Source organism: Octopus bimaculoides, chromosome 8 (assembly GCF_001194135.2).
Source record: "Octopus bimaculoides isolate UCB-OBI-ISO-001 chromosome 8, ASM119413v2, whole genome shotgun sequence".
Classification (NCBI taxonomy): domain Eukaryota; kingdom Metazoa; phylum Mollusca; class Cephalopoda; order Octopoda; family Octopodidae; genus Octopus; species Octopus bimaculoides.
Window position 1 is genome coordinate 73,103,182 of NC_068988.1, and position 12,613 is coordinate 73,115,794.

The window sequence follows — 12,613 nt, forward strand, 5'->3', positions numbered from 1 at the left end:
AAAAAAAATTGTGGTTAAAATCTTTTCCGAGGGGATGGGGAGAGGACTTCGGTAAATTTATAAGATCCGAGGTTTTCGCCCATAACTTTGAGGAAAATAAATATCTTTTAATGAAATTGTATATAAATACCTTTCAAACGACATGCATTAAGGATGCCTAATGTATCGTAAACCCCTTATTTTTGTTCGGAGAAAAAAGGGGTGGAGGAGAAACCGGAATTATTGGAAAATATATTTTTTTTTCGATGAATGAATTACGGTGACCTAATCTGCAATCTGGAACTAATATATCCAGTGATTGGATCTTTCTGAATTGACGGGCGCCACTTGTTTTCTTAACGAAACACTTTCAAACTTGGGATACTGGTAGAATGTGTCATATAAAACATCTTTTTCTCTTAGCCTTAAAAGTGGGGTGAGGACGGGCGAAAGTCTTTCTGAAAAATGTTTTAGGATGGAGTGGAGTGGGGAATTTCGGAAAATTCACCTGAGTCCACTTCAATTCGTCTTAACTTTCAAGAAAATGGATATTTTTTAATGAAATTCTCTACAAATATACCTCAGATTATGTAGATTCTGAGGACATAGGAATTTTGGGGGAAAACAATTGGGGTTATTTTTGGAACCGTTCCCCACATGGGTGTGTTTCGGAACAAGTCTGTATTTGTTTTATTTTCTGTTTTGTGCGTTTGTGCATCCGTAGATTTCTACCAAACGCGCGCGCGCACACACACGTATGTAATTAAAAAAAGTTCAAACGGGGAATTATTCCATTCAATATCATATCTATTACAGAGATTACGTAACAAATTATACTTTACACTTCTATATTTAATTGTGCGTGTATATTCCTTATTTTTGCTTCTTGTGTCTTCTGGGATTCCGTAAAAAAAAAAATCAATATATATATCCATTTTCCCGAAAGTTATGACGGAAAAATCGGATCTTGTGAATTTTCCAAAAGTCCTACCCCCACCCACCCAGATTCGTTTGCGCAAATTTTTTTTGTCGTATTCGTTTTCTACACAGTTAACACCCAGCAGGGTGTTTTTTTGTTGTTTTTTTTAACGGGAGAGGATTTTTATATTAACCGTCGGCCGGGGGCAGAAATCTGTAGTTGTGTCCTATTTTGTTTCGGAGGTCGTTGTTTATGTGCAGATTCAACAACCTTTATTATTTAATCTCCTGTAGGCCAGTAAACAATCTTCAGTGCGAAACGAAGCCATTGATGTTTTTTCTTTCCTCGCTCATGATTTTTCTTGTTTTGGATTTATATTTTCATGTGGAATATCTATGTAATTAAGTATGCTGTAACAACGAGAGCCTCTGACATGGATATAGCTCTGACGCGTGTTCAATAATAATTAAACGGTTAGAAATTTAAATTTAAAAAATCACTGTTGAATTTTGAAAACATTTATAATTACCTTAATGTTTGGCTGAGTTATAACTCTATAAGTGAAAACAAAATTATTTCTTCGTAGATGCCTAAATAGTTTCATAGAAAGACGGCGTGATAACATTGACATGCTGACATACTCAAAGGACAAACTGCAACTAAATAATTGAGTTATCTCCCCATGGTTTATCGGGTTTTCTTGTCCTGTGCACAATTTACATGTACTTGGTAGGAAGAACAAAGGAAGATGTGCACTTTCTAGCAAGGTCTATTGATTTGTGGGTATCGTACTAAGTGTAACACGCAAAAACATGGTTTAGGGAAATAATCTTATGATTCAGGTTCTTTGTTTGCATGATGACGATGTCAAAAATAATCTGGGTACTTCTTCGGTGTGTGTGTGTGGGGGGGATTCCGAATAAGTGCCATAATGTAATAGTCCATTAACTTTGGAATAGATGTAGTAAATTAAATCGGATCTATTCCATCTCAATCACAGATTTTTTAATTAATTTTTGTCAACTAAACAGTTTGAAACTTCGAATACTGGTAAAATTTCTCACGTAGATCCCGGTTGGATCTTTTCCTTTTGGCCGGCGCATAGAAAAAATAATTTTTTGTAACTAAACACTTTCAAATTTCGTATACTGGTAGAATGTGTCATTTAAAACATCATTTACTCTTGGCGTTTTTAAGAAAATTTTTTTATTTTCGAAGTTATTTCGTGTTAAAGTTGTCGTATTTCGGTATTTTCAACCAATTAATGGAGTCTATTGTGGTGAAAACAATTACTGCTGTGGTTTGTCAACAAGACGTTCTGGCGGTGTAAATTTACTTTGTCACTGTTATTTCTGATATATTTACATTTGAGATTCACGTGTATATAGTTTAATCAATTCAATTATTAGTTATTTAAAAAAAAAATTCAGTTTATTTTGTTTGTAGAAGTATTTTCGTTTTGTTTTAGCGTTTTCGAAATTGCCTATTTTGGGATCTTTTCCCTTGAATAAAATTACTGCCGTTGTTTGTCAACAACTATCGGCGGTATATATTTTGTTTGTCACTGTTATTTATGACATCGGGTTTTAGGGTCAGGGTTAGGGTTTTAGGGTTAGGGATATGGTTTTAGGGTTAGGTTAGGGTTTTAGGATTACGGTTAGGGTTAGGGTTGGGATTTTAGAGTTAGAGTTATAGAAAAATGTGAAAAATGAAGAAATTGGAGGAGGTGGGCAAAAATGTCTTTCCGAAAATAGCTGAAAAAAACCCTAACCTAACCCTAACTCTCAAACCCTAAAACCCTAACCCTGACCCTAAAACCCTAACCTTAACTCTATAACCCAAACCCTAACCCTAAAACCCTAAAGCTAAAACCAGTACAAATGCACGAACGATGTCATAAATAACAGTGACAAAGTAAATTTACACTGCCAGAACGTCTTGTTGACAAACCACAGCAGTAATTGTTTTCACCTCAATAGACATCATTGATTGGTTGAAATTACCGAAATATGACATCTTTAACACGAAATAAATTTGAAAATAAAGAAGTTTCTTAAAAACGCCAAGAGTAAATGATGTTTTAAATGACACATTCTACCAGTATACGAAATTTGAAAGTGTTTAATTACAAAAAATTATTTTTTCTATGCGCCGGCCAAAAGGAAAAGATCCACATGGTTTACTCTTAACGTTTTTGACAAAATTTTGTATTTTAGAAGTTGTTTCGTGTTAAGGGTGTTGTATTTGGGTAATTTCAACCAATCAATGACGTGTATTCGGTTGAAGAAAGCTACTGCTGTTTATGATAGTAATCGAAGAGGAACAACTTCCAGGTCATCTCTACTAAATGTCACTACTCTGTTCTCTGTTTACTCAAAAACATTAAGAGTAAACCATGTTCTATGTGAAAAATTTTACCAGTATTTGAAGTTTCAAACTGTTTAGTTAAAAAAAAAAAAATTAATTAAAGAGATAGAATAGATCCATTAAATCAAACCTATACATTACATGTATTTATTTTGCTGATCTCAGCTAGATGACAAGTTAGGTTGATTCTGGAGTTACACTTAGAGTGTAAATAGATGTAACTTAATACAGCAAATATTTTGCTCAGCATTCTTCACTTTTTACCGCACCACCATGCTTTATCTTTTACTTTCTTTTTAATTGTTTCAGTCATTAGACTGCAGCCATGCTGCTACACCACCTTGAAAAGTTTCGTCCAATGAATTGACGACAGTACTTATTTCCTTTAAAGCCTGATACTTATTCAGTTGGTCTTTTTGCTGAACCGCAACGTTGTGGTGACATAAACACACCAGTGTCTGTTGTCAAGCGGTAGTAGGAGTAAGCAGCACACATATACGACAGGTTTCTTTAAATTTTTGTCTATGAAATCCACTCACAAAGCTTTGGTTGGCCCAAGGCAATAATAGAAGACATTTGCCCAAGGTGCCACACAGTGGAACTGAGCCCAGAACCACGTGGTTGGGAGCCAAACTGTTTGCCATACAGTCATGCATTATAGATGAAAAAGGTTTTCTTTCTATTCACCAACAGATAAATAGTAGTGATCTCTGACATTGTCAAATACATATTTCAGAGAGGTAACAATCAATCAAATTGTTTCCTAGTATACCATCGTTGCCTATTGTATCAGTTTCAATAGAATGAAGATAAAATCAACATCAACAATTTGAACTCAGAATGTAAAGAAATGTGAATGAATACTGCAAGACAGTTTGTCTCTACAGATTCTTGTCTATATAGTACTAAAATTCAAATTTTGTTTGTCTACATGTGTGTTCCTTAATTTCAGGTTAAACAATGTACTGTGGACCTAAAATGTTTTTATTAACTTACTCTTGGTCATAAGCCCATCTTGTGTATGAAAAACATAAATTGAATGAATCCGACACAAAGAAACTTCAGACCAAGAATTCCATTCATTATCACACTGATACATTTAGAAAGTTTTCACCATCACTGACAACGAAGAAAATGAAGAGAACATGCAAAATTATACATATACATACATAAAAAACACACATGCATACATACATACAACTCTGAGATAAAATACAAATCATTCATAGCAGACAAATATATGTACATGAATGGGTGCATACATACAAACACACAAAATGAAAAGAATATGCATACAGATATGAAAGGATTTACATGTGCGCACATGCACACACAGTTCTGTAATAATATATCATTGTCATTTGTTTTTTTTCTTAATTCTCACTATCTCTCAAATAGCTAAATTCATTCTTTATGCTTTATTCTCTCCTCTGTATCTGATGCTCTCTTTCTAGAGAGGTAACTGCAGGAAAAGAATTTAGCTAAAACTAAGTAATTACAATTGGCATTTGTTAGCCTGGAGAAAGCCTGACAGGATCCTTTACTCTGTGATCTGGTCGTCACTGAAGAAGTTATGAGTACATAAATGGTTTGTAAGAGCCATATATATGCCATGTGTAGGGGAATTGTCAGCAAGATGAAAGTAATGAGTACAGCAATTTAGTGTGCAGGATTCATTTGTCAGCCCTCATATTCATTGTAGTCCGACAGGTCATAACAGAGGAAGTTAAGACTGGTTGTCCTTGGGAATTACTAGCTTTATATATGGGTAACCTAGTTCTTATGATTGAAACTATCAGATTTACAAAAAAAAAAAAGAAAAAACAATCCAGACATGAAAGCAAAACCTGGAATCAAAGACCAAAGTTTTAGTAAGCAGTAAAACGGACAAGGCTCTATATTCTTCAGGCATTATTACTATTCTGCTGCCCTTCCTCTTACCTCACCCACTTTTTCTGCATCCTCAGTCATCTCCCCCAACTCGTGTATCATTGGTCATCCCTAACTCTCACAACCCTACTCAATTTCTAGTTGTCACCTACTCTTCCCTCCCTCCATTCCTCCTCAACATTTGCTCATAATATTTACTGTCTCACCCATTCCCAATCTCTAACCTGCTCTCATGCACTCTTAAATCTACACATCCACATTTCCTATTTTCATATCCTCACTTATATCTACTCACCTTGTGTTTTGGGAGTCAATTCCGATGCCTTACTATAACTATTTTTTTTATCTCTTTCCAGTTCTACCCATCCACTTTCACCTTCTCTTCTATAATGTGAGTAGCTGTGGAGTTCTACAAGAAATCTCTCTCACACAGCCCATACCATAAAGCTGCCTCCCTCTCTATTGTAACCCCACTCAGTCAAAGAAGGTCTTAGTCTCATAGGCTGCATGGTGACCACACATGTGCTGATGCTATATAAAAAGGACCTTGTGCAAGGCAGTATCAAAAAGTTCTCAGACTAGTTCTGTAGTGCATCAATGGATGACAACACACAGTTGTGTATACAGTGAGAGCTGGCAGTGTGCTGAGTGACATCACTGTGTTTACTTTGCAAGTTGTGAAATTTGTGTTTTTGTGATCATGTATATGTTTTAGTCTGCATTTTTGTCTTGGACAGGAACAAAGAGCCAATATGAAAGTTTGTGTTAAACTCGGGAAGTCTACTACAGGGACATTGAGCATGCTTTGGCAAGCTTACCACAATGAGGCAATGGGTTGTACACAATGTTTTGAGTGGCATGGGTGCTTGAGCATTACCCCCAGAAATGTGGTAATGTGCATTGAGAATTTGTCTCCCACGGCCAGACGGTCAATCAAGAGTTCTACTGCAACATTTTGAAGCGTTTGAGGGAGGATATTTGGCAAAAGCAACTGGATCTGTGGAGTGCAAAGGAATGGATTCTTCATGCTGACAATGCACCCTGTCACCAAGCACTCCTTGTGAGTTTCTCACCAAAAACATAGTATTACTTCTGCACCCACCCTATTCACCAAATTTAGCACCCATTGACTTCCATCTCTTCCCCAAGATGAAAAGGCAGTTAAAGGTCACTGTTTTAACACCGTTCTCAAGATCCAGAGTGAATCACAGATGGTCCTTGACATAATTACAGAAAATGACTTCCAGGCTGGATTCCAAAAGTGGCAGGAATACTGGAACCAGTGGATTGCTGCACAAGGTGACTATTTCAAAGGAGATGATGTTAACATTTAGATAAATAAGTTATTTTTCATTAAGCATAACCAGTCTGGGTACCTTTTGATACTACCTCATACATGGTGTAAAGTGGTTGGTGTTAGGAATGGCACCCATAGAAATTGAAGCAGATCCTGTTAAACCCCTGTCAGCATGGAACATGATATTAAATGATGATGATTGCTTCATACACTAGCATGGTAAAGAATTTATGGAATCAATCGCCTTCTGAATTTAAAAAAAAAAATGAACATAATAGTTAATCCGCACACCCAAAAATACATCTCCAAAAATTTTATTTAAAAATATGAATTATACAGGATAATGGGACATTTAGGATATTGGGGGAAATTGCTTAGTTACAGACTGTATGGTGCTTGTTATGATGTGGTATGATGAAATTGCTTTGTTATAGGCTGCAGGAAGCTTGTTATGATGCCCTATAATGAAATTGCTTTGTTATAGGCTTCATGATGCTTATTATGATACTGTATAATGAAATTGCATAGTTATAGGTGGTATGATGCCTGTTATGAGACTGTATGGTGAAATTGCTTGTTATGAGGCGGTATGATGAAATTCGTTTGTTATAGACTGTATGATGCTTCTTATGATGCTGTATGATGAAATTGCATTGTTATAGATGGTATCAGGCTTATTACAATGCTGTATAAAAAAATTGCTTTGTTATAGAGTATATGAAGTTTAGTATTATGCTATGTGATGCAATTGGTTTTTTATAGACTTTTTTGATGGTTGTTGTGGTGCTTTATGAGGAGATTGCTTTGTTATAGACTATATAAAGCTTGTGTACAAAGTGTGATGCTATATGGTAGTGAGATGTAGTCTTTAATGAAATAGATATAGAAAGAAATGTATATAATGTTCTAGTGCCTGAATGACTGCGTACATCCATGAGCTGCAAGGAGAACAGGAAATAAAAGCTAATGAGATGTAAAGTGTAAGACAGATCAATAGGCATTTTGAGCATCGTGCAAAAAATGGATGGAACCATTAAAACAGTGTATCTTAGGAAAACATGTTCAAATGATGAATGTTGATCATAAGATGCTGTGCCTCACAAAACAGATGACAAAAAACACACAGATTAGTGACAAGTATTGGACAAGACCACCATCCATGCAATCATAGCAAAATGTTGGAAGTTATGGGAGCTGGCCTGCATATATCTACATTGGGTCACACCAAGTATATTCATGTTCAGTCATTTGCTCTTCTACCAATTTATCATTCACTCCTGCTTCTATTTATTGTACCATGTCACCTGTATAACACAAGGGATGGTAATGGATCTGTCAACATTTAGTTCTGCTCCCTGCTATCACTATCTCTTACTTCCATTATGATGTCTGTATACTGGGGGATTGCACCAGGTCTGTTGATTTCTAATACATTCTGCTCTCTTCTTTGGTAGTGCTTGCCAACACTCTCTCTCTTTCTCAGATCTCTCATTATTGACATCTCCACTATCTCTTACCTCTATCTCTATGACCATCTGCCGTTTGCACTTTCTCTAACCAGCAAACATAAGCCTTCTGTATTGCTAGTCATCACTACCTCTTCTGCAAGTAATTTGTTATTGATATACTTCATTCTTTTTTACCAGCAGCTCTCCACCATTACTGACTTTCTTCTATTACTTCTTCCAGCATTGTTTCTTCTTGTACTCCCTTTTCTGTCATCATACTCTCACTTTCTTCATTCTCTCGCCTGTCCTCTCTTCTATTCATCCTTTTGATAAGATTATTTTGAATAAAAGTAGTGAGAACTCATTTGTCTTTCTATGGCAACCTCACAGAAACCAAGTTGAAAATGGATATGAGTGAAATTTGGTTCTTCAACCTAACTAGTGGGTAGTGCTTCTGGATTAGAACTGACTTTTAGCATGGAAGGTGGATGTAAAATGACAAGAACAGGTTCACAAAGTATTGGCCAGCTTGAAGCTGTGGTGCAAGGCATTTGCTTAAAGTTCTGTGCAGTGGGAGTAAATATCTTTTGCTACACAGCTATATTTGCACCCAAGACTGCTACTAGTAAAACACTTCTCCATTATACAGTGCCTTTCTCATGTTAACACTGAACTACTTTTTCCTGTTTTTTCATTCACCAAACATTACAGCTGTAACCATTACTTCATTTTGTTCTAGAATATTATATTCACCATCCTTCCTTTATTTAAAATGGAAATGATTTGAAGATTTGACTGTTAATTTTAGCAAGTTGAATGACTGTATAGAAGCTCTCTCACTATTTTATATAGAGACTATCTTATTAGCTTACATAAAATCTCTCTCAGCTGTCCAGGTAAAGCTTCTGCATGTATTTATTTGACTGGCAAACCATGTCCATAGGTTTGGTATGAAACTCAGCAAAAGGTTTTATGGCTTTTGTTTCTCTGAATTAGCAATCTGTATACATCTTCACCAAAATGTACATAATGCACCTGCATCATTTATTGTCTTCCTTATTGTTTCATTACTAAGCAGATTTTTCAACTCACAACTACAACCCATGATCTCCTGAGAGACATCAAACAATGGGGCAATCAACATGAACAACAACTGCATCAAACCCCAATCTGAGAAGAGCTGCTAAGATTATGTAAGGGTTCTGTCCCTCTCAGGACTAAATAAATAATGAAAAGACAGTAGCAACTGTTTATAACTCAGTGAACTGAGAAAAGCAATGTACTGAACATAACAGCCAAGTTTACTCATTCAAAAGAATTTGTTCTATTCAAATTCAGTACCCATTACCAGTCAAGACATTTGATCAGTACTATGATGTTGAATATGTAAACTGTAAATCATGAAGATTATTCATAAGAAAACAATTTGATTTGTACAAATCTTATCTCATTGACCAATATAATGCTAACATTTCATAATATACATTAAAAAAATAATTAAACTAGTCAAAATAGTAATTTGGAATCCAGGAATAGAGTGAAAAGTTTAGAAGTATGTTGTAAAAGCCCATACAAATGTGAAGGATAGTGAAAAAAAGGAGCATAAATTAAAAATTACTGATTTGTAGTTCTAATTCAAACTTACAATCTCACTTGGGGAACAATATTTCATAGTTCCTGTTAGTGTCCAAGGATGACAGAAGTACCAGCTAAAAACATTCCAATACAATTTCAAAAAAAAATCTATTTTAAAGAAAGAATTATCCTCTGATATTCTACGACAATGTGTTTATGCCCCACAAGTACTGGAGAGTCTCATATTGCTTGAGCTTTGAAACGCTGTGATATTGATTTCTTTTTACAAGACACACAATATCATAAATATTACTGATCTTCCGTCAAGCATAGAATTTCAGTATCTTAGCCCTTCTCTATTGCCCCATAGTACCACAAATTTTTCCATTAAAAAAAGAAAAAAAAAAGACAAGACCATTGTTAGTGTTCTATTATCTAACAAAGAACTTCATCCTATTTATTTCTCTGATGGCTTTGACACAAAGTATTTCAAGTTCATGAAATCAATATCATCAGCGCAGTGACTTGCCTCCACTGAGTGATTTGTTTTAGTGTTTAAAAGATGTAATTTAGCCGAAAAAAATTTAATATCATAACTAACCATTCTAATACAGACCCTCACAATTTTATGACCAACCTTATCGTATGTATACTCGAAAGTGAATACTATAACATTAATGCTTCTATAATTAGTCATTTAAATCATATATTTAGTTTTTGATGTAAAATATTTTTGGCGTTATTTAATTGGTATTAAACCTAAATATTTATATAAACCTATGCAGAAAACGTTTCCGTTGTTACTCGAAACTGCGCGCACAACAAACTTTTATATTAACAAAAAATTAAACTAATTCTGTTAGAATATTCTCAGCTACTTAAGATAAACAATATGTGAGTGCAAGCAAAATTAAACAAAGCGACCTCCCGTTAACTCGGCGTTATCTTATCAAAACGGATGGTCCTCAAACGGTCACTTTCCGATCTGGCACACTTCCAAACACTGATGCTGCAGTGAAGGCGAAGAAGGCTGTAGAAACAAGGAAAATAATTTCACAAAATAAATAACACAAATTGAAATATTATTTAATACACATAAAATATTTCTAATTATTAAGAATAGAAAATTATTAGTGAGAAAAAAGTACGGATGTGTTTTGATAAAAGCCAACAATGAAGCTTATATACTCCGTTACAAGAAGTCTACGCTACTAGAGACCATAATTGCTGTTAATTTTGCCTCCCGCTGCAAGTTTATCTTTGATTTGTGGATAAGGTTGCCAGACAATTATCCAGCATTTTAAAATGAATGAAACAGTTGATAGTATTGATTATAGAATTCATAACTGTTGGTTTCTGTTTGATAATCAGTTATAGAGTTACTTTTTGATTAATCGGTCGACAAATAAACAAACTGGACAGAGTGACGACGTAAGAGCCGTGTTCTCTATTGGCCTGCTACACGCTTTTTAATCAGTTTTCTCTTTGGTGTGGAATTTACCAAAATATATCTTCCAGGATCTTCTTGTTTATCCAGAGTTTGCAGGTACAGTTGTCATTATCATTTCTATTACACTCCACTCTAACTTTGCGCTCTTTCTTGTCAAATAAAGCGATTCGCTAAGTGTGCTTTTTTGCACTCTTTGTTGTTGATATGATGAGTAAAAAAAAAATATTGTCTCCATCCAATCTTTATCTTCGTGCTAAACTGATCTTTTAATTTTTGTCTTGAAATCGCTACATGTGTACTCTAAATTTTAATGTTTTTATGACCGAGCCTTAAATTCGAGAATCACAATGAGAATTTAATTCAGGTTTACTCCAGAAACAATTTCTAAACCTTGTTGCATGTAACCAGTTGGGGGTGGTGGTAAACGGGATGTTGTAGCTTTCATACCTTTCCCAAAGCTTTTAGCGACATAAATAAAATGAAATGAAATGTATTTCCGGTTGGAGACATTTGCGTCGTTGATACTCCTGAAAAAAAGATGTCACAACTGCCTTCTAAGTATTTCAGGTATTTTCTCTGTATAACAGTTATTAGACAACTTGAGTAATATCTACTTTTATCTGTTTAGTAAGCAATTGATATTTTAAATCTATCAATATTCTTTTGTAATTTTTAATATACTAAATAGTTTAGCATAAAAATAAATAGTCAGCATGTATGGACGGCAGCTTCCGTCTCTGAAAGGATATCTTGATTTATGAATTGACTGTTTGTTGTTATCTCTCTACCAGGTTGGAGGTGCCTTTGTTTTCCCCCCTCCCCGTTGTGTTGTTGTGTGCACGGTCTACCAACAACAATAAGTTGATGAAGATGTCTAGTGATCGAGGAGGTGCCAGTACCAGCGGTCCGAGCCGCAGCGGTCATGGCGGCGGCGGTCGTGGAAGAAGATTAACAACGACAACAACACCACCACCAACAACAACGTCGTCTGTACGTGGTGGTGCTGTCGCTACTAGTGATGGTGCTACCTTAGATGACGGTACGGCCAGTACAAGTAACGACTCTCCAGCCATACCTCGAGGGCCTGCCTCTAAAAACATGAAGGCCATGAGTACCAGCCTGAAACGGTAAGCAACCTACCTACCTACCTTACCTACCTACCCTACCTATATTACCTATCTACCTTACTCCCTCCCTCTCTACCTATTCGTTCACTACCCACCTATCTCCAATTCTCCCTTTCTCCATCCCTTCCTCCTAGGTGCACACCTTTGCTTTTTCATTTGAGTAAAAGTGATAAAACAACCTCATGCTTGATTATTTGCATATAAGGTTGTTGAGAAATTGAAACTTTACATCATGCAATATATATCTACACACACACACACACATTGTTACAATGTGCTCTGCAGACTAAAGCTCAATATAGTTCTTCACAGTAGACACTGAAAATCCACATATACAATATTGCATATACTGCAGAATAGGCTATAAGGAAAGAACAGAGTAAAACACATTTGCAAGAATAATGATACACTATATCAGTGATATTTTGAGGACTTAATTTCTACTCCAATTTCAATAATCATATAGTGCATACCAATTTCAAAATCCAAATTCACTTTTATATGCAAAACACACACACACACACACACATATACATATATATATATATATATATATATATA

General features: G+C 35.3%; 2 protein-coding genes across 4 annotated transcripts in view; one reads left to right on the top strand and one right to left on the bottom strand.

Annotated features, from left to right (window-relative positions):
* The window catches only part of LOC106877921 (frataxin, mitochondrial), a 46,050-nt gene extending 36,265 nt beyond the window's left edge, over nt 1-9,785 (bottom strand). The window contains exon 1 of one of the 2 annotated variants that reach the window (XM_052970171.1): nt 9,546-9,785. In XM_052970171.1, coding sequence (XP_052826131.1) covers nt 9,546-9,572 — 27 coding nt within the window. In that variant the 5' untranslated portion in view covers nt 9,573-9,785. Of the gene's footprint in view, nt 1-1,427; nt 1,578-9,545 lie in introns of those variants that run through there. The other variant, XM_014926990.2, reaches the window with a different exon arrangement.
* Nucleotides 9,786-10,441: 656 nt separating this feature from the next.
* LOC106869058 (ubiquitin-conjugating enzyme E2 E1) overlaps nt 10,442-12,613 on the top strand; it is a 46,138-nt gene continuing 43,966 nt past the window's right edge. Inside the window, exons 1-2 of one of the 2 annotated variants that reach the window (XM_052970170.1) lie at nt 10,442-11,021; nt 11,717-12,052. In XM_052970170.1, coding sequence (XP_052826130.1) covers nt 11,790-12,052 — 263 coding nt within the window. In that variant the 5' untranslated portion in view covers nt 10,442-11,021; nt 11,717-11,789. Of the gene's footprint in view, nt 11,022-11,104; nt 11,493-11,716; nt 12,053-12,613 lie in introns of those variants that run through there. The other variant, XM_052970169.1, reaches the window with a different exon arrangement.